The sequence below is a fragment of the Colletotrichum phormii genome (assembly GCF_030913505.1).
Source record: "Colletotrichum phormii strain CBS 102054 chromosome Unknown BDP81scaffold_18, whole genome shotgun sequence".
NCBI classification, from domain to species: Eukaryota; Fungi; Ascomycota; class Sordariomycetes; order Glomerellales; family Glomerellaceae; genus Colletotrichum; species Colletotrichum phormii.
This window is the reverse complement of record NW_026851460.1, coordinates 658638-678592: the sequence shown is the minus strand read 5'-3', so window position 1 is coordinate 678592 and position 19955 is coordinate 658638. Positions and strand designations below refer to the sequence as shown.

The 19955-nt window shown below is 54.0% G+C and overlaps 4 protein-coding genes across 4 annotated transcripts; 1 reads left to right on the top strand and 3 right to left on the bottom strand.

Annotated features, from left to right (window-relative positions):
- Nucleotides 1-665: 665 nt before the first annotated feature.
- On the bottom strand, nt 666-1385 carry BDP81DRAFT_452490 (Ctf8-domain-containing protein; the record flags this gene model as incomplete). The annotated part of the gene is made up of 2 exons (XM_060592753.1): nt 666-1301; nt 1335-1385. 2 exons carry the CDS (start codon nt 1383-1385, stop codon nt 666-668), a joined length of 687 nt encoding a protein of 228 aa, XP_060442015.1.
- A 27-nt stretch (nt 1386-1412) lies between these two features.
- Nucleotides 1413-3086, top strand: BDP81DRAFT_434841 (ribosomal protein S6e). Its single transcript, XM_060590999.1, has 4 exons — nt 1413-1584; nt 1761-2210; nt 2531-2698; nt 2758-3086. The coding sequence occupies exons 1-4, from the start codon at nt 1579-1581 to the stop codon at nt 2851-2853; spliced, it is 720 nt and encodes a 239-aa protein (XP_060442014.1). The 5' UTR covers nt 1413-1578; the 3' UTR covers nt 2854-3086.
- A 350-nt stretch (nt 3087-3436) lies between these two features.
- BDP81DRAFT_434839 (ribose-phosphate diphosphokinase) lies at nt 3437-5601 on the bottom strand. Its single transcript, XM_060590998.1, has 8 exons — nt 5095-5601; nt 4985-5014; nt 4860-4886; nt 4636-4784; nt 4450-4544; nt 4036-4361; nt 3947-3984; nt 3437-3888 (listed from the first exon to the last, which is right to left on the bottom strand). Exons 1-8 carry the CDS (start codon nt 5169-5171, stop codon nt 3662-3664), a joined length of 969 nt encoding a protein of 322 aa, XP_060442013.1. The 5' UTR covers nt 5172-5601; the 3' UTR covers nt 3437-3661.
- Nucleotides 5602-6365: 764 nt separating this feature from the next.
- On the bottom strand, nt 6366-19023 carry BDP81DRAFT_397295 (HECT-domain-containing protein; the record flags this gene model as incomplete). Its single annotated transcript, XM_060588306.1, has 8 exons — nt 6366-6460; nt 6517-6861; nt 6917-10642; nt 10703-10864; nt 10916-10978; nt 11033-11578; nt 11632-18895; nt 18976-19023. The coding sequence occupies 8 exons, from the start codon at nt 19021-19023 to the stop codon at nt 6366-6368; spliced, it is 12249 nt and encodes a 4082-aa protein (XP_060442012.1).
- Between the last annotated feature and the right edge of the window lie 932 nt (nt 19024-19955).

Below are 19955 nucleotides of genomic sequence, written 5' to 3'. Positions count from 1 at the left end.
TTACCGCCAACCAAAACACTTAGCCAGAACAAGTCGACACGTACGGATCATTGATGCTACTCGAGCCAACCTGACTTATTCAAATGACCAGTGATATCTGCGGCACTCGGATCATGTTGCTCAATAAGATGCAATTGCCGAAGATCCGGGGAAGCTGATGTGCGTCCCATTCATCGCTTTGACCGCAGGCGACCAATGCCTCGAACCGCAGGCATATGATTTATGAACCGCAGCTGTAATCCTGTCGAAAAGGCATACCACCTTATGGGATGAGCTTCTGGTGGCGAGGCTGACCAATATGTAGCGGGGATGAATGTGAGGTTGGCAACCTTTGCTGAGAGCTTCATGAGTCAAAGATGATCTGCCAAAGGCCGACCAAGTTGGGATGCCTGGTGGCCGTACCCTCGTAGACCAACCATGATGGCGCCAGAGCCGACGCAATGACCGAGAGTCACGGAGACGAACGATGACAAGATATCTGCCGTTCCAGTCATAGTCCTTCTAGTCAGGAATCGTGGCAACAAGACAAGACGAACGGCGCGATCGCTATTGCCCTTGGCAACCCCTTCGCCCTCTTGGCTCGACATTACGAGCCTCGTCGGCGTGGGTGTGATTCCTCAAAGATCGGCCCGGTGGCTTTGAGCCGTCGATAACGAAGGTGTCCCCTATGTGTTTTCCGTACCAACGGGCTCAGGCCGGTTTCCAAACATGATCTTGTACTTAACGATCTCCGCAATCTCAAGCTCCTCCTCAGCCTCTCCTTCACCGCCAGTGGCGGCGTCCCCCCTCCGCCGAATGATGGCCATGGCCTTCGGAAGCTTCTTCACTTCGCCCTGTAGTCTCTGATGCTGGCCGACATAGAGGAAGACGCGCTTCATCCAGGCCGTGCTGCCCTCGTCCTGCGTTTCGGGGTGATAATCAGGGAAGATCACTTTGCCAATGGAGATCTCAGGCTCCTTTTTGCTGGGGGCCTCGTCGGGGTTGAAGTGAGGTACGTTGACGGTTCCTTGCATCTCAAGCAGCGCGAGTCCAGAGGGTGTCTTGATGAGCGGGGGCAATGGGCTATCTGAAGCTGACGAGCCCTTCTTGGGAGGATGAATTTTGACCGATGACATTGCCGCGAAAAGGGTCCGTGCGTTACTTTTCTTGGCGATATACGTGGTACAGAAACTTGATCGTGAGAATGACTGGGTGACAGGAACGACGTTTGTTCGTGGTATGCGGATATCTTGATCGCGAATCGTGAAGCGGGACCCTATGATAGCGGAGTCGTCCATCTGAACCTGCCCAGAGAACGGCGGCTATGGTGGGGGTACGTATCCCGGTCCGCTCACCTTCCTAAACGGGTCGAACACGTGACCCGGGGCTGGCTCAGCACGGCCCATGGAAAAACTCACCGACAGAACTTCAAGCGGCCTGTGATTGGCTCAGGGATTTTTTTTCGCAGCAGGGCTCTAGCGACGCACACATTCTCGAAAATTCAAGAGTAACTTTCCGCTTTTCCTCCTTCCCACTGAACAATCCACGCCCAACGCCCAGCCGCAGTCGACAACTCTTGCACCACCCAACGCCGGCAAGATGAAGGTACGATAACACCATATCCCGACAGACGAGAGCGATACAATCGAACGCGATGGAATTGCCAAAACAACGACGTCGAGTTCGAAATCGCTGGCGCTCTGATCACTGAACCGAATATCTGGATATTTGGAGGGGGAAAGTCAGTTTCGAGATTGCTGACATTTTTCTTTGAACAACAGTTGAACATCTCCTACCCTGCCAATGGCAGCCAGAAGCTCATCGACATTGAGGATGAGCGCAAGCTCCGCGTCTTCATGGAGAAGCGCATGGGCGCTGAGGTCCCCGGTGACTCCGTCGGCGACGAGTTCAAGGGCTACATCTTCCGCATCACCGGCGGCAACGACAAGCAGGGTTTCCCGATGAAGCAGGGTGTCATGCACCCTACCCGTGTCCGCCTCCTCCTCTCCGAGGGACACTCCTGCTACCGCCCCCGCCGCACCGGCGAGCGCAAGCGCAAGTCCGTCCGCGGCTGCATCGTCGGCATGGACCTCTCCGTCCTCGCCCTCTCCGTCGTCAAGCAGGGCGAGGCCGACATCCCCGGCCTCACCGACGTCGTCCACCCCAAGCGCCTCGGCCCCAAGCGCGCCACCAAGATCCGCAAGTTCTTCAGCCTCACCAAGGATGACGATGTATGTGTGCTCCCTGTTGCGGTCCACCCTTCCAACAGCCACTTCGTCATCGCCTACCTGGTTCTGCGGCGGAGGGTCGAGCAAACCAGGTAGAGTGTGAGAGACGGGACCGTGTTTCCCCTCTGCCTTCGAACTATCTTCTTTCATCAGACGATATCTGTTGAATGCCTTGAGAAAGAGCGCCAGATATATCAGAGAGCGAGAGAGAGAACGAGAGAAGGACGAGGTGGGAACATGTGTCGGGCTTCTAACCCAATGCTATACATATCACAATACCCTTTGCAAGTGGCTAACGAGGCATTCTTTGCTGCAACTTTTAGGTCCGCAAGTACGTCATCCGCCGCGAGGTCCAGCCCAAGGGCGAGGGCAAGAAGCCTTACACCAAGGCTCCCAAGATCCAGAGACTCGTCACCCCCCAGCGTCTCCAGCACAAGCGCCATCGCATCGCCCTCAAGCGCCGCCAGTCCGAGAAGGTCAAGGACGAGGCCGTACGTACTACCCGCTCACAATATCTTTACGTTCCATCCATGCTAACCCCTTTATCCAGAACGAATACGCCCAGGTCCTCGCCAAGCGCGTTGCCGAGCGCAAGACCGAGAAGGCCGAGCTCCGCAAGCGCCGCGCCTCCTCCATGCGCAAGTAAACTTGTCGTCATGGCGGCGGTGTTGTTGCGTTGGGACTCATGAAAAAAGTGAAAGATTACTCGGGTCTTCTGGTTTTCTTGCATTGGCGTGGAAAAAGGGAAATGGGGCACTGGGAACTTCTTGTTATGAAACCAGTTTTCAGTCACATCACATGAATGTAATAGGGCATTCAAAAATGGAAATGCACATCCTTTTGACACGCGAAATACCACCACAAGCAATTGTTTTATGATGTTTAAGAAAAAAAAGATTGATACTTCGCTCGTGCCGGCCGCCTCATCCCGCCAACTGGCCCACCTGCCAGACGGACGACCTGGACTCCCAACCCATCCATACTCAGGCGCTGGAAAACATAGAGTCTGAGACCAGAGTCCTATCAGCCATGCCCCGCACAGAAATCCGGGGTTGGGCCGTCTAGATTTTCATTCTCATTCTGGGCGGGGTCGACTCTTGGTCTGGAGCTGGCATCAAGGCAGACCCACCAGACCCTGCAAATCTTTTGGCCACGACTGACCGCAAAGCCAGGGGAGGTCTGACTTCATCTATGAAGCAAGAGAGACATCACATAGCCTCGTGAGCGAATTCATAGAGAGAATCCATTTCGTTCTTCTGATCTGGAAATACGTCGGTTCACCCGAAACTTTTCTCTAAACGCAGTTTTCTTCCTGCCGGTAAAAAAAAAAAGGAAAACCCGCAAATGACCCGTTTTGTGCCGTTACGCCCCCTTCCAATATGCCATGAAAACCTAAAAGGCTGCTGCTACCGAAACTCTTTGAAACCTCCCCCCACCCATCACGGAACCCCTCTCTAGACGGGAACGTGGTTGAAGAGGTAGCTGACGCTCTCGCCGTTGTGGGTGCGGCGGATGGCCTCGCCCAGAACCTGGCTGATGTCGATGACGCGCAGCTTGGGGCAGCGCTCAATCTTGTCGCCGAGGGGCACCGTGTTGGTGACGACGACGCGGGAGAGGCAGCTCTTGTTCAGCGTCTCGACGGCGTTACCGCTGAGGACGCCGTGGGTGACGATAGCGATGACTGTTTTTTGAATGTCAGTATGTAACTCTTCCCGTCATGGGAATCAAGGATGACTTACCTTCACGCGCACCGCCGGTCTCGAGAGTCTCCGCAGCCCTGTTGTATCGGTCAGTAGTGTCAAACATGATGTCATTGAGTTATACGGACTTGGCGAGGGTGCCACAAGTGTCAGCCATGTCGTCGACCAGAATGGCAATCTTGTCAGTGACGTCTCCGACGAGAATCATGCGGCCGACAACGTTGGGGCGCGGACGCTCCTTGTGGATGAGGGCGAAGCCGGTCTCCAGGCGATCGGCAATACCGGTGGCACGCTTGGCGCCGCCCGCGTCGGGACTGACGATGACGCAGTCCTCGACGTTCATGTTCTGTCTGATCCACTGGAGGACACTCGGCTCGGCGTACAGGTTGTCGACGGGGATGTTGAAGAATCCCTGGATCTGCGAGGCGTGAAGGTCCATCGTGATGACGTGGTTCTGTGTTGTGCCGTGGGGTCAGCCCGAGATGCTCTCTCTTGAATGCCTCGTCCCTCTTTCCTCTTCCACCAGGTACCCAAAGACTTACGCAGCCGGAAACCTGCAACATGTTCGCGACAAGCTTGGCGCTAATCGGAGCACGGCTCTTATCCTTCTTGTCCTGTCTAGCGTAAGGGAAGCAAGCTGTGTGTAAATATCTCCAGTCAGCGAGCGTTCCTTCCCAATAATGCGACATCCCTATATTTCGTTCGGAGATAGGAGGAAGTAGACTGACGAATGACGGCGGTGATTCGGCGGGCAGACGCGGTTCTGCAGGCGTGGATCATGATGAGAAGCTCCATGAGTCCGTCGTTGATGTTGCCGGGCTCGCTGGACTGGACGATGAAGACATCCTCGTCGCGGACGCTCTCGCCAACGGTGACACAGTAGAGAAGTCAGCTTTTACAGGCCACTCAACGAATCGGAGCCTGCCCGGGTTCGAGAGATTTGTTCGCTAACCTCGTCTCTTGGTTGGAGTAGTTCAAGCTGTAAGGAAAAATAGCGGTCAATTGAACTGTTTCCCAAAGGTTGTCGCGCCTGCGCCCAGAGGGTGACAGATCACGGAGGGAAGGTGAAAAACATACCTCATAGTCTTCGCAAGGGGAATGCCCAGTCTGCAATATTCGCAACGCTACGTCAGCGATCGCTTCTTCTTCCTCTTGCGCCCATTCCTCTGCGTCAAGGAGGATCATACCGCTGAGCGACCTTCTCGGACAATTCCCCATGGCTGCTGCCCTTGAGGAGCTTGATGTCGTTCGCCATATCACCCATGAGGCCGGTCGATGTGTGACGACGAGGGGAGAAAAAAAGAAAAGAAGGATTTCGAGGAGGGGCGATCGGCCGAATATAAAGGGTTCCTGCTGCTGCGGCACCTTGCTGAGGTTTGGCAGGCTAAGGTACGGTCGGATTCGGTCTGGACGAATCGAATCGCAGCGCGGGGTCACGATGGAGGGGTATGGCTATCGGTCGGTCGGTCGGTCGGTGTGGTGGTGTCACACACACTATGGTCGAGGTCGATTGGGGGAGGCTTTTTTGGTGGTGATATGCGGTTGAGTGAGACAGCGTGAATCTTGTTTCCGGGGGGTTGCAAGAGCAAAGAGTCTGTGAACAGCTTCCACTATGAGTAATTGCCGGGTCGGGTCTATCGTGTGCTTGTCCACTTGGAAATTCGCACCGGCTGGGATCGGAGTTGACTGCTTGGGAAAAAGAATACGAAAAAAAAAAACTAGTGCTTTGTCGGCATTGTTCCGCAATCCCTGAGAGGTCAACATTATGTGGAGAAAGGCATGGATCCGTCCTCGGCTCTTGCTTCACTGTCGCCTTACATTCTTAGGATAATAGCTAATAATACTATACTGCCTCCAACTGCAGATGCAATCAACCAAATCAACAGTTCTTCCCTCTACATATTCAATGATCAAGGTACATCTGGAATTAGACTCAGCTATCTTGAACAATAGAACTCGAACCGCATCAAAGACCGGGCCACAGATAGCTTCAATACATGACCCGGATACATCAATTTCATGCTGTTGTTGGCCGACGGCCGGAAACCCAAGAGCAATCCCAAGGCAGAATGCTTCTTTGGACTTTCCACTTTAGTATTCTTGTGTTCATTATCATCTAACGAGCTTCGCATTGGATACTCTACATACTGGACCTCCATACCATCATCAGCCCAGCTGTTGTTCCAAGCGGCCTGCACTCCGCAAAGAGCCAACTGACGACTCGCGATAAGAAGGCCTCAAAATCGAAAGAGGATAAACGCGAGCAGACCTGACCTGGTAGTTCCTAGGCCAAGGCCGAGAAAGTTACCATATGTACACGTGGTTCGGCATCTATTCACAATGCCCTCCCACTCGAAATCACCCGCGTCACCCCCACGCCAATGTGCTGTGTCGCCTTCCATCCATAATGCAAATGCTGACGTGACCGCAAAACTGTCTATGTTTGCTCGCTCCCTTCTTATGCAAAGCCGAAGTAGTCGCTTCCTGCTGTAATGGCCTTCATGAGTTGTTGGCGAAGCATTTCGTAGTTCTCGTATTCTGGGAGATCAAGTTCTATGACTTTTGGTTAGCGCATGCATTTCGAAACTCGCTTCCTAGGGATAACGTACGGTTGAAGCATGTGTGGGAACTGGGCAGACGCTCCTTGTTGCCATAGTCTCGGTGGATGTTGAAGCGGTTGATACCATTCATACCCTCGAGCTCCTTGAATCCATTGAGAGGCACCTTACTGGTTCCAGTCACGAACTGCAACAGCTTGGCGCGCTCTTCCTTGTCGAATGAGCGGATCGCTCGCCAGAACCATTGGATCTGCGGTGATGACGGAGTGTAGTTGTGGTATTCCGTGTTGCTCTTCCAGTCGTCAACGTCAATGTCGGGCAAGCCGGAGATGAGAAGTTCCAGTTCCTGCTCGTTGAAAATGGAGATGAGATCCGCGGGAATGATATCATGGAATCCTAGTGGATTCGTTAGCAAAATGGCTTCTCCTCCCAGTTGGATCATCTGACTTACCCTTCAAGAAATGTTCCATCTGTTCCTTAACAGACGACAGCAGCTTGTGCTCCACGACCAATCTCACGTAGTCATGCTTGTTCTCCTCGGTGACGGCAATATCGCGGCCGCCGGGGCAAAGGTCAACGGTACGAGTCACACCGAACTCATCGTCCTCCACTGAGAATGTCTCTGTGATGATATCCGTGATATCATTGTCGAGCATCCATACCAAAGACTTGTAGTAATCCGGATCAAAAGATTCCATATCCTTGACGGACACCGACTTGCCGAGAATACGCTTGTACACAGCGCGGCTGAAGTAACAGTCGAGCACCCGACCCTCATACAAGGCCTTTCCGATGATGCGGCCAATGAACTTGAAGAACATGAGATGCTCGTCGTTGATGCCACTCAACTTGTTGGGGTGGAATGTGGTACGGTCGGAGGAGACCGGGATGAAGAGGGCATAGTTGGCATCGAACATTTGCCTGGACAAGACCTGGAACCACTCGCGGGTAACACCTCCGGCGTCGACACCTTCCTCGTTGTGGAAACGAATGTTGAGCTTGCCATACTTCATCTCGTCGCCGGTCTTGAAGTAAAGCGACTTGAAGGAGTCGTGGAACACATGCTCGCGACGTACCGAGAGTTGCAACGCAGGGAATGACGGTCGTTGATTGTTACTGGAACGGCTGTGGACACTGCGGTTGAAGTAATTGCGCTTGTTGTCGAACTCGAGAACCTTTGGATTCTTGACCAGAAGCGAAAACGTGCCGGACATGAGCTTGGGGCTGTTACGGACCAGCTCATTGAGGATTCGGCGGTGATCCTCGGTGAAGGTGAAGAAAAGGCCGGCCATGCGATTCTCTGGGGGCGGGCTTGATAGCAGCATCTCCTTGCTTGTCTGGTTCTGAGTTTGCGAGTCATCGTTCATAGCGGTATTCTTGCAGACGACCATGAGCGATTCTATCAGTGGCAAAAGGATCGTCGCTACGTTAACCATGTTCTCCCGCTCACGGATAGCGCTGAGACAGGCGCTCAGTTTCTCCCACATCATAGAGAAGGTCGAATTGTGGTACAGTGAAGTAACGAGGTCCTGCTTTTCGTTGATGCCGGTCTCGGTTTCTTCGTCCGCCTTGTCACTCTTCTTCTTGTTGTCGAATAAGTGATCGAGCGCCGTGAGAACACGGAGGAGCTTGTTCTGCTCAGAAGCGCCGGGGGAAAACTTAGCAAGCGCAACACCTTGAATCTCGGTTCCGGAGGTAGCCTTCTCGATATGAGGAAGAAGCTCATCGAGATCCGCGACAATGTTCTCACTCAACACACGAGCTTGGCGGACCAATTCTTGTCCGAACGTTGCCTTAGCGCCAGGGATGGCAGACAGATTCTTGATGGCTGAGATGGTGTTTTGGAAAGTCTTGGAGCTACATTCCCGAGCAACAAAGATCTTAACCACAAGGGTAAGATTGTGCGGTGGAATTATCGGAACCTGCATTTGACGAGGTGCATTTTGGGTTGTCGACTTGTCGGTGGTCTTGGCATTCTCGACGCTCTCGCCCTTCTGATCCTGGGCTTCAACGTCGGTGGTAGTCTCGACGTTGGTGTCTTCAGCAGCCGGATTGCTTGTGGGTTGGGCGGCTGAAGTCGAAGCTCGGTCGGCTTCCGCTGCATTTTCCGCAGCCTTCTTCTTTGCATCCCGAGCAGCCTTCTCTAGGGCTTCCCGACGGCGTCGCTCCATAGTTGCCAACGGTACAGTGATCTTGTTCAGTAAATCGGCGAGGTAGGCCATAACCACCGAGCTCTCCATTACCAAGTCTCTATCGAGCAGAGTGAGCAGTGAATTGATTGCATACTTGTGGGCCTTGGAGTCCTTGGCCTTGCCCTTGCGGCTGAGTGTACGCTTGAGGGAAGAGCCGACCGCCTCATGTTCTGTCAGGAAAAGCATGGGGATGTGAGGGTTCTTGGTGGAGAGATCTTGCAGCAAATCCAAGCACTGGTGAACGACCATGAGTGGCGATATCTCCGAGTTGGACTGCTGGTGCACAGCAGCGCTCAGCGACGTCAGAGTCCGCTTAAGGTTCTGAGGGGTCTTGGGGTCTGCGTCCTTGTCCTTGGACTTCTTGGCCTTCACAGAGAGTTGGCTGAAGCTGCGCTCAACAGCTTCCATGTCTGTGCTTCCTTCTTGTAGAATCAAGAGAATGGTGCTGATAACTTCAAGGCGGTTTTGACGGTTCTCGCAGACGTCGGCCAGAACACTGAAGAGGTAGTTGCGGATGGAGCCGATCTGGGAAATGAACATGAGACGAAGCAGAGTAGCAACTCCGGGCTTGTCCAGCATCTGCACCACTGTCCGCCGCTGTACCTTGTTCTCGCTGTTTTCTCCAAGTTCGACAGGCGGAGCACCTGGTCGTCGAGCAACGACAGGAGGGCTTCTGCCTGTGACAGCAGGGTGAGCGCTATGTTGCTGGGCGAGCAGACGGGCCTGAGCGGCCATTTCGGGAGGCAGGTGGTCCATGATGTCCTCTCCTTGATCCATGAGAACTTGCTGCCGCAATTCAGGAGGAAATGTCAACAGGATGCTTGCCGGATCCATGTCTACTGCGATCTGATCTTGGCCAGCGGTTGTCGCCTGGCGGCGCTGCTCATCTCTCTCTCGCCGGCGCGCATCCTGACGTTCTTGCTGAACTATTTCTAGGCGCAGGTCCTCCGGGAGGGCGTCGAGGAACTCTTGGAAGACTTCGCCCTGTTCGCCGGTGGCAGCTTCCTCCCGTGCTTGAGATCTTCTGGTGCTGACCGTTTGTGCGATGACTTCTTCTCTGAACTCCTCTGGCAAAGCTGCCAGGTAATCAGGGTCAATGCCAAGTTCAGTGACGTCGACTTCCTCGCCGCGGATAGTTGTCATGACGCGACTAGCGTCGTCTGCCGCGTCGTTGTCGACCACGGGTGCGGAAGGTTCTTGTGTTTCGACCCCTTCCATGGCTTGTGAGCCAGCACTGTCAGTGTGGCTTTCTTGGGTAGATGCCATGTCACGCTCTCCGGCGGCGGCAGCGGCTTCAGCAGCAGCACGCTCTTGTTCTTCGCGCTCTTCCGCTTCTTTCTTTTCACGGGCAGCCCTCTCCTCGGCCTCCTTGGCTTCCAAGATCCTCCGAGCTTCCTCTTCAAACTTTCTGCGCTCCTCGTCCCGCACCTTACGCCGCTCCTCTTCTTCGGCCTTGAGCTTCTTCTCATACTCCATTGCGGGAGGAACGAGCTTGGATAGAAGGATGTTGACGAGCTTCTGTGCTTTCTCGATGAAGTGAGCTCCGCCGAAAACCATGCGAGCTTCTTCTTGGTAACGCTCGAACGTCGACTCGGGAGTAAACGCGACGGCTTGTTGGGGCTCGTGGTAAGTCGTCTCGCGACGGTTGTCTGCCCGAGATTCGCGGGGGGCAACATGGTACTCCCTAACTTCGCCGCGTCCATTCTGAGTAATGGACAAGTGGACGGCAGATTGACCGTGTCGCATGACTGGAAGAGATGCGACGAGATCGTTGAGAATAGCGATTGGGCTGTTAGACAAATGCTGTACACCCGGACCAAAGATTTCAGGAGGCAGACGCAAGCCAATCATACCAGAACCCGGCGCAGGGCGGGGTGATGCTTCACGGCCCTGGCCGTTTCGGCGCAGGAGAGGATTGACGCCGTCGTCGGCATTGTTAGGCACCGCATTCGGTCTGTGGCGAGGAGAGAAGTAGCTTCGGAAATCTACAGGGCTAATCAGTCGTCTGTTCTGCCGATTAATTGCAATAATGGAGGAGAGCATACCGCCTAGAGGATCGCGGCCACCGCCAACCATGAAACCAGGAGGGAATGGGCTACGGTGTCCATGACGATGGCGATGAGCGTGTTGAGGCTGGCCTCCGAATGGTTCGACGACCAGGGTATCCCATCCGAGTGCAGAAGGGAGGTTTGAAGGTTGGTGGTCATCTAGACGAGTGTTAGTGATTGCAGCGTTCACGGATAGTGACAACTACTTACGGGGGTAGGCCTCATCATAGATGAGCTCGTCTTCTTCCATGTCTTCGTCGTCATCTTCATCGTCTACACCTTGTGTCAGAATATTGGAGGGGAACAAGCCAAGTTGTCTGAACCTACCATCTTCGTCACGACCATCATCAATGTAGTGATCACCAAGATCATCCATGTCATCGCCCTCGTAGTCGTCGGGGTCCATGACTGCTCGGGCTAGGTTCTCGATGATGTCCTCAGACTCCATGCCATGAACGTGAGCCTCTTCGCGGTCCTGAGCCTCCGCCTCATAGTCAATGTCTTCATCGTCTTCGTCTTCGTCTTCCTCTGATTCACTCTCCCAATCCGAGGCGCCGTCGTCCTCGATAGGATTGCCGTCTTCGTCGACAATCTCTTCCACGACGTCAATGTGTTCATCCATCTCGTCCATGTCGTCGGAGTCCATTTCGTCATCCTCACTGTCGTCGTCATCCTCGTCCATGTCATCGTCTTCGTCTCCCATGATGACCTCAACGACACCAGGATCTCCATGAAGACCCTCGATGTGACCCATCTCACCCAGTTCTTCGTCTTCGTCACTGACGCCATCTTCGCCATCATCAGATACTTCTTCTTCGCCATAATCAAGCTCGTCGCCATAGTCGTCGTCGTACATCTCTTCGTCATCGTCTTCTACACTTTGGTTAGTAATGGTGTGCAACTTAAGTCTAGTGCACGATACATACCATCCTCATCGTCGGACTCGTCATCGCTTCCACGAGGCTCGAGCATGCCGAGAGTGGAGTTACGGTAGAGATCCGGCGTTTCTTCGCGGTCGTCACCCATTTCGGACATTGAAGATGTCGAGATGATGTCGTCTTCGGCGTTCTCGGGAAGAGATGTGGAAGGAAGGACATGAGAGCGGCTCAGTTCCTTGGCGGTGTCTGTCAGAACGCGCAGAACTCTAAGAACGTACTTGATAGCCCTCTTGACGCCGGCATGGCTCAGGTCCACCTCGGCTATAGAGGAAGTCAACTTGTCGAGGTAGCCCTTCTCGTACATCATCCTGCGCAACTGTGCTTGCGATCGTCCTTGCGGGGAGTCAAGTGCGCGCTGAGATGTTGTTTCTTTGTCCTTCTCGCCGATGATGTGGTTCATCAACTCTGCGAGACACTGCATCTTCAGGTAGCGGGTGTCAACAGGTTCTTCGGGTGTGGCGGTACGCTCATATGCCTTGAGAATAGTGTCCAAGACGAATTTCCGAACAAAAAGTAGATCGGGCTCGTCGTCGTATTCGAAGCGGTCTCGGCTCTTGTCGATGACCCTTTCCCCTGTCTTGGCTACGAGCGCAGCAAGAACCTGTTGGGCTTGGGCAGAGGTGGCGGCTTTCTTCTTCGATAGAATGCTGTCTGCGTTGTCGCTGAGGTTACCTTGGCACAAGAGATCGTGGATGAGGTAGTTGAGTATATTCGATCGAGGCTTAACGGGCGTGTTCGTTTGCAAAGGAGCGGTACGCTTGAAGTTGATGAACTCCACCTTGGCCTGATTGTAACTCTGGAGGAGCTCTGCGAGGCAGTTTAGCAGGAAGCATCTGTAGATGAAGTGCGGATGGTCCTCGGCCCTGAAAACCGGCTTTGTGGACTTTTTATCCTTGTCCTTGCTGTCGGCTGCATCCTGGATGTCTGGCGTTGCCTCTTTGGAAGCGCTCTCTGTGGGGGTGCTTCCTGATGGCGCGGCACTCTTGTTGTCCTTCGCGGCTTGTAGAGGCTCCTTGTCATCAACTTCTCTGAAATTGAGCAGCTCGCACAGGAGAAAGTGAATGATACCGTGGGGATTCTCGACTACCGGCCGTTTCAGCTCCGTCACTTGCTTAGGCGCGTCTGCCATTTCCTTGTCGTCCGTTTCTGTGGATTGCTTGACATCATGGATCGACAAGTCTTCCGTGGCCTGCACAGCCGGCTCGACGCTGGCCTCCTCGTCATGGGCTTTGGTCTTGGATTCAGAGTCAGGCTCCTTGAGTGCCAATTGCTGGGCACGACTGCTACCCTCACTCCCAGGGGTCCAACGAGACAGCTTGGTCATCTCATTGGTAATCTCGACGAAAAGATCCGGGGATCTCAGAGCAAGAGGTGCCATGTTACGCAAGTATGTGCTGAGATCCAGGTTTCTCTGAGTTCGTTGAGGGTTGTCAAATAGGTTACGAATCTCAGCTCGCATGATTTGCTTCAGTGTCTCCTCGTCTTCAACAATGTGTCTCAGGATAGACATGATGCTGCCTGTAGTTTTGCTTTCTTTCAATCGTGCTGAACCAACAACAGCAAGCTGTTTAGCCATGGCAAACAAGCTTGAAAGGTTTAACCTTTCTCCGACCTTTTGCGCGATGGCGGGCTTACGTGTCAAGATGACGATGACACGAAGGACAGAGGTTGCGAGTGTCTCCTCCTTCCCGAGATCAGGAAGCAGCTTCAGAATTGCATCCACAAGCCTGTTCCGCTGCTCATGAGAAACAATGAGGTTGCGTTGAGGAAGCACAGCAGGGACAACTGTCTCGTTGTCGTTGCTCGGAGGCTTCCATTGGGCTTCGATGGGCTGCTCATCGTATGACAGCAAGAGCTCGACAATCAACAGAATGTACGGGATCCAGGGAGGGAGCTCTTTGTTTGAAGTCGACGATGACTTCAGGTCGAGGAAAGATATGTACTCGTCCACCTTCTCTCTCAAAGTGTCGATATTGCATTTGAAGAAACTCTTCTCTTGCATAAGAAGTGCCAGGAGATGAGCATAAGCAGCAATGCTGGTTCCATTCGCTTTGGAATCGCTATCATCGAATGACAGGGAAGTCAACGCATTTGCCAGAGTCGCACCGACCTCATCTCGAGCCTCGTCATTCGGCTGGCGGAATATCATGGCGTTGATGAGCTCTGAAAGTTCGATGGCCGAGTGGGGATGGGCCCGGACAATGTCGAGAGTCCTGTCAATGAGGTTGTCGCGTAATTTTGACCGTTCCTCATCGAGGGTTTCCTTGCTTGTCGCCTGAATTTCGGTACTAGCACGGGCCTGTTCTTCGGGAATAGCTGCTGGCGTAGAGGTACCGGGCCTCGCTTGAGCTTCGTCAGCTATAGCAGGACGGTCGTCGCTGTTGCCATTCCACTCAGCGGATGCTCTGTTGCCCAAGTCGCCAAGGACGGCATCACCAAGTAGACGGTCCAACTCCGGAGTAACGAATTCCGGTGCCACATCGACCGCCATGGCATCGGCATCAGCGGGTGCTGCAGGTACCGACGCCGTACTCTCCGGTTGACTTGGAGGATTCGTTGGCTCAGGGCGGTCGGGATTGTAAGCATCTTCAGGCGGAACCGGGTTCCGCTGGCCTGCTTTGCCAGCCTTGTGAGAGCGGCAATACTCCGTCGCCGACGGTTGGTTCCAGTTGGCTCTGAAGACAGCTTCGCGGGCCAGCTCCACGTCGGCCCCATCTTCTTCAAGTAGACCGATTAGAGGGGTGTGGGCCTGCCAGTTGAATAAGACTGTCGATTTCTTGAACAGTTCGACCGCTGGCGTGTTCCGGGATGGCTCTTGATCACCCGCGGATATGATCTTGAGGATCTCAATCACCTTTGCCACTGCCTCGGGTCGCAACTTCTCGATCAACGTAGACTCCCAAATCTCGCGGATGACCGGAAGAACAGCCATTCGCACTTCAACGACAATTTGGTGAGATATCGGGGTGTCCGGGCGTCTCTCGGCTGAACGAGGCAGGATGCCAAACTGTGCGGTCGAGTCGGAAATGTTCTTGCCGTTGACGAGAGCAGCAAAGAACTCGAAAATTTTCCCGAGACCGAACGAGGCCACTCGAGCGCTAGCAGTGGCACCGACGTCTGACTCTCCAGCATCTTTGCAAATCTCGGCCGAGAACCGTCGCACCATGGTCGTGAGAACTTGGAAACCACCCTGATCCAGGAAAGCGACAAGCACAGGGATAACGACCTGGACCGATGGGCGTTCTCCTGATGCTCGAGTGTTGTCCATCAACATCTCTGTCAAGGTATGAAGCATAATGATCCAATAGTGGTACTCCTTGCCTGTAGGTTCAGCAGGGTCAACTGAAGGAGCTAGCTGCGCCAAAATCGTCCCTGACAACTCTCTGGCGATATCAATGTGCTTCGGACGTGAATAAGGATCGCGTTCGCGTCTTGGGAAGAGAGCTTTGCCGAGTTGCTGGAAGAAGGGAAAGGTCGAGGGAACCATTGAGTGGAGGAGGATGCGAAGGGTCTCGTAGTTCTTGTACCGGAAAGTGGCTTGCTCTTGTTTAGTTGGTGTCTTGAGCTGAGTGCTAGGAGCCGTAGCAGGCACAGCACCGGACGCAGAGTCCGACGGCTCAGCCGGGGCTGATGCCACCTCGTTCTCGCCTTCGCCCTCGCCAACGCTCTGAACTCCAGCAGCTCCGCTGATGGATACCATAACGTCACTTCCAGGAGCCGGCCGCTTAGCCCACCAGTGTTGGGGCAGCACATTATGCCCAGCGCCCTCTTCTGCCAGGACAGCCTTCAAAAGCGGCCCCAATGACTTGACGAGTTCGAGATAGTAGTCAAAGACATTGATGGGATACAGCTGAACTGAGTTGGAGCGCGGTGAAGACGTGAAGCATTCATACAACGTCTTGATCAGCGACTGCGCAGTAAGCAGTGCCTTGACCATTTTGTTGCCGTTGAAGATGCGTTCTTGCACCGAGGGGTCAAGACTACGGACTTCATCGAGCGTCAATTTGCCGTCGAGACCGAGGAAAGGATGAAAGTAGGGAGAGTCTTGCTTGTACTCGGCTAAAGGTTTGAGTGTATCGACCGAAGCCTGTGCGCGCCTGAGGAGGGAAGGCAAGCCAAGAACCGGAGACTGCTCGACAAGCTGGGAAATGACCAGGTGCAGGGTTCGGGCTGCATGCGAGTCGCAAAAGTCGTGCGGCAGACTGGGCAGCTCTGCGACGTCTAGCAATAGCTCAATGCCTCCATGGGTAATGAAGTAAGCCTTGAGCGTATTGTTATTGAGGTAAGCTGAGAGGAAGCTTGACAGGGCGTAGACGTAAGGCGTAATGTCGTCGTACGCTGTTGTAGACGTAGACGGCTCCTCGTTACCCGGAGTTCCCTTCTGCGCCGTAGCTTCGGTAGCATCTGACATTTCGACGTCGGAATTGTCGCCTCTCCCCTTTCCTTTACCTTCGGTAGCGGGTTCAGTAGATGGGTGCAGTACCAGATCCTTGTACTTCTCATCCGCTGAAGAGGGGTTCTGTGAACCGTCACTGATGAACAGTTTCGCGCCCCAGCCAGCAGTCTTGGCCTTGTAAATACCAAAGGACCTCACCCTAGCAACCATATCGATCACAGCATTCGAGATTGGACGCCTCAGATTGGGATGGTGCCGGGCGAGTTCGTCAAAGCTAGCACCCACATTGCTGGCGAGATGAGGGTCGGTTTCCATGGCATTGACGTGGGCAGGGCTTTCGAAAATTTCGAGGAACGATTCAAGGGCGCGAGAGGAGGCTACCATCTTCATGCCTGCATTATTCAGGCAGATGGAGTTGAGAACTTGCGGGACAACGTTGATGGCGTCGGATGTCGGCAAAATGCCTTGGGCCAGCGGGCGACGCTCATGTGATTGGGCGATCTCTTCCTCGGGGGGCGGGTGAGATCGAGTATCAGGCTCGATCTGGATGGAAGCCTCAGAGGACTCAGGGCTGCCTTCGTCATCGTCGTCACGGTCTCTGTTGTCTCGATCGGTGTTATTCTCGCCATTGTTGTCACCGCGGTCAGCGGTGTCTGCCGCTTGCTCCTCGGCGTCTTGCGAAGGTGGAATGGTAGGCTGAGAGGTGACTGGATGGCCAGTGATGGCTTCCAGATAGGTGACGATGATTCCAGATTCTGAAATGGCAGCGAAACTTGTAGGGTCGTTGTTGATGAAATCGCTAAGCACCGTAACTGTAGTCGTCCACAAGACCGATCCATACCGCTTCGTGTTCTGCATGATGTCTCGCAAGCTGGCCAACAGCTCCGATTTGTCAACGAGATTACGGAGAAGTCGATCAGTATTTCCGCCGTAGGTGTAAGAGTTTGTCATCATATGATGGATGAACTTGAGAACCCATTTCAGGGTCTGCTGTTGATTGTAGGGGATCTCATAATCAACAACCTGGCAGTAGTGTTCAGGTGTGTTACCCTGTCCAGCTTGCACAAGTTGTTTCGAATCGGCCACCGTCGTGACGAGGAGCTCGGAGATAGCATCAAGACCAGGTCCGCTGAAGAAGGACTGGAATGCATTCTGGTAGGTCCAAATCAGTCCGTCGAGGAAGGCCAAAATCATGGATTGATTGCGTTGGGCGACATCGGACCTGATTTTGAGAATCTCCACCAGGATATCCATCAGTCCGGCCGTCACCATCTCAGCCCCGATTCTAGTGGACATGGCCAAGTGAGTGGTCAAAGAGAAAAGGCTGGTACGCCACTGGTCGACTTCAGTGGTATGGATACCGCGGTCGGGTTCACTCGTCTTCATACCCGCGACAGCCTTTCGTATGACGTACAAGAGAATTCCGTGGTTGACATTCGCATTCAGGGCCGACAAAACATCTTGGTATCTCGCCGCATAGTTTGAGATGACCTCGAGGAGGGCCAAGACAATGGACTGAAGCCACAGCGGTACTTGAATGGAACCATCGGCCGGCGGGTGAATGAGCTCCGCCAGTTGATAAGCCAACTGATAGCGTCGCGTTTCGTCGTTGTCGTGACGCAGAACCTTCTCGACGAAAGTCGTCTCTGGATGGATGTAGGCCAGGTTTTGGATGGCAAGTAGACGGACGGCAAGTGCTTGCTGTCTAGACTCGGCACCTTCCAGGAGAGCCTTGGCTACTCTCAGGCGGTTGAGAACCTCATACTTGGCCGAGGCCGGCATATCCGCAGGGCAACGTGCAAGGAGCTCATAGATGGGCGTAGAAGCAACGACTGATTGCGGCAAATCGAAGATTCTCTGACTCGACTTGGCATGGTCATTGGCGACGAGGGGGCTTCGTGTACTCAACGGCGAAGCCTCGTCAACGCCGGCCTGACGAGCGGATCTCGGGGTGTTATGCTGGGATCCGGCTGTCGTGCTGCGCCTCAGCGGAGTTGGTGTAGAGGGCATGTTTGAACCAATGCGATCAGGAGCCATCGAGACAGGGTGGTCCTTTGCGGTCGAGGCCACGGTATAAGTGATCTTGATATCTCCCCAGCCGTTCCAGCGCGTATTGTCTGGTGTAAGAACAGCACCCAAGTCGTTGGCGAACATGGCTGCGGCGTTTTTATGGCTGGGCGCCGGAGCCTTTTCCTTGCCCTTGGCACTCGATGTGGGCGTAGCGGTAGCCGCCGAGTCTGAGAGACTGACAATCGGAGTCTTGGCAAAGGGGAGAGCGACGCTATTCACGCGGTCGAGGTCGATCTGGTAGTGATTGCTCAACAGAGCAGTGCTGACTGTGCGGGAGGCGCTTCCTATCCTCTTCACGGAAGCTTGGTAACGCTGAGCCAACTCGGCACTAACCTGTAGAGTTGCAAGAAGAAGCGACAGAACTGTAGTATTGAGCAGCTTGTTCAGGACCATGCTGCTAGAGTAGATGCTTCGGTTGCCGCAGTGCTGCAGGAGTGTACGGGTGAACTTGAGGACAGCCTCAATAAGCTGCCTGTCTCCATCTGCATTGTAGCCCAACTTGGCAAGACCATCGTTATCCCAGGTCTGATCACCATATGTTTCGGTCTTGGCGCCTTGGTTGAGGAGCAGATCACGGCCGAAGTCGCGGTTCTGAGGGCCCTGCTCCAGGTTGTAGGTGGTGCTAAAGCAGTCCAAGATATCGTCGAATCGGTTCAGGAGAGGGATCCAGTGATACAGGTCACCTCTCGGGTACGGCCATCTTGTCGGAAACTTGTGGAGGTGGTCTGGAAGGAGAGGCAAAGGTGTGGAGCATGCCGACGTGACAAAGTCCTTGAGCCATGGAGACTAGAAAAATAGTTAGGGACGCTGGCCTGATTTGCAGAAGAAGAAAAAGAAGAAAAAGAGCGGGCAGGGAGATGAATTACCAGAGTCTCAGCATGCTTGGGCTGCATCTGCTTCGTTATCTTCCCCATCGTGGGCGAGCGCGGCAGGGCCGCAGGTTCATATGTGCAGCCTTGCTAGCTAGCCCGCGTCGGAAAGTGAAGGTCTAGATAGCGCAGCAGGGTATCTCGTAGGGCGTTTGCGCAAACGGAACAGACGCGTCGCAGGCGAAAGGTTTCCTTTTTAGGGTATTGTACAGTCGAGTAGAAGAAGAGGTCGACGGTCTGTTGTGTGGTAAAAAAGTGGAAAAGAAAATCGACCAGGTGATGACAAGAAAGCTTGGGTTAGAGAGGCACAGAAGTGCGAGGCCGGGTGCAGGTCGTCCTCGCGGGCTACTGTGACAATAGCTCTGCCAAGCAATGGCTGTTGATGTCGTCGTGATAAAAGTGCGTGTCGCTCAGGTTCAAGTTTCGTAAAATCCTCGCGGGTAGCAGTCGGTGAGATCAAACCGTCGATCGCAACGAGTGTCGGGTGTTGAAGGTGAGGTGTTGGCGGAAGGCGGGATGGGATGTTGGAGAGTGAGGTGGAAAAAGAAGTTGCAGATGTCAAATCGGCAAGGAAAGGTAGGTGCGGTTACAGTGGGCCCTTTGCGTAATGGCAAGGTAGGTAGAGGTAGCTTTGCCAGCTAAGAAAGTGCCCTCACAGTCATCTATCTACCTTACCGTAGGTGCGGAGGTACTGTTTGGTTGGAGGTCATGGACGACGGGTGGTCTGCCGCCTTGCGAGCGGTCAGACAAGGTGGGAGGAGCAGGCGGGCAGCTGCCGGGCTGAACACGCCCCGATTTCGTACTGTTTTCTCCCTCTTGTCGAATATGTATCAAGACAGTGTCGGAAGGTCGGTGACACAGTGACCGCGGTTGTCTGTCCCTCTACGTATTGTTTATGCCTATGACGGGAGGATAGCGTGGAGGAGAATGCACGGTCCATCCACTCCGTAGGTAGATTTTGTTGGCGGGACGCAGGC

Coding starts and splice junctions, on each gene's coding strand:
- BDP81DRAFT_434841 (XM_060590999.1), top strand. Junction 2,211..2,530: donor GCCTCACCAAGGATGACGAT/GTATGTGTGCTC, acceptor TGCAACTTTTAG/GTCCGCAAGTACGTCATCCG. Junction 2,699..2,757: donor AGAAGGTCAAGGACGAGGCC/GTACGTACTACC, acceptor CCCTTTATCCAG/AACGAATACGCCCAGGTCCT.
- BDP81DRAFT_434839 (XM_060590998.1), bottom strand. CDS start 5,171: ATGGGTGATATGGCGAACGACATCAAGCTCCTCAAGGGCAGCAGCCAT. Junction 5,015..5,094: donor TCCGAGAAGGTCGCTCAGCG/GTATGATCCTCC, acceptor CGAATATTGCAG/ACTGGGCATTCCCCTTGCGA. Junction 4,887..4,984: donor CCCCTTGCGAAGACTATGAG/GTATGTTTTTCA, acceptor TTTTCCTTACAG/CTTGAACTACTCCAACCAAG.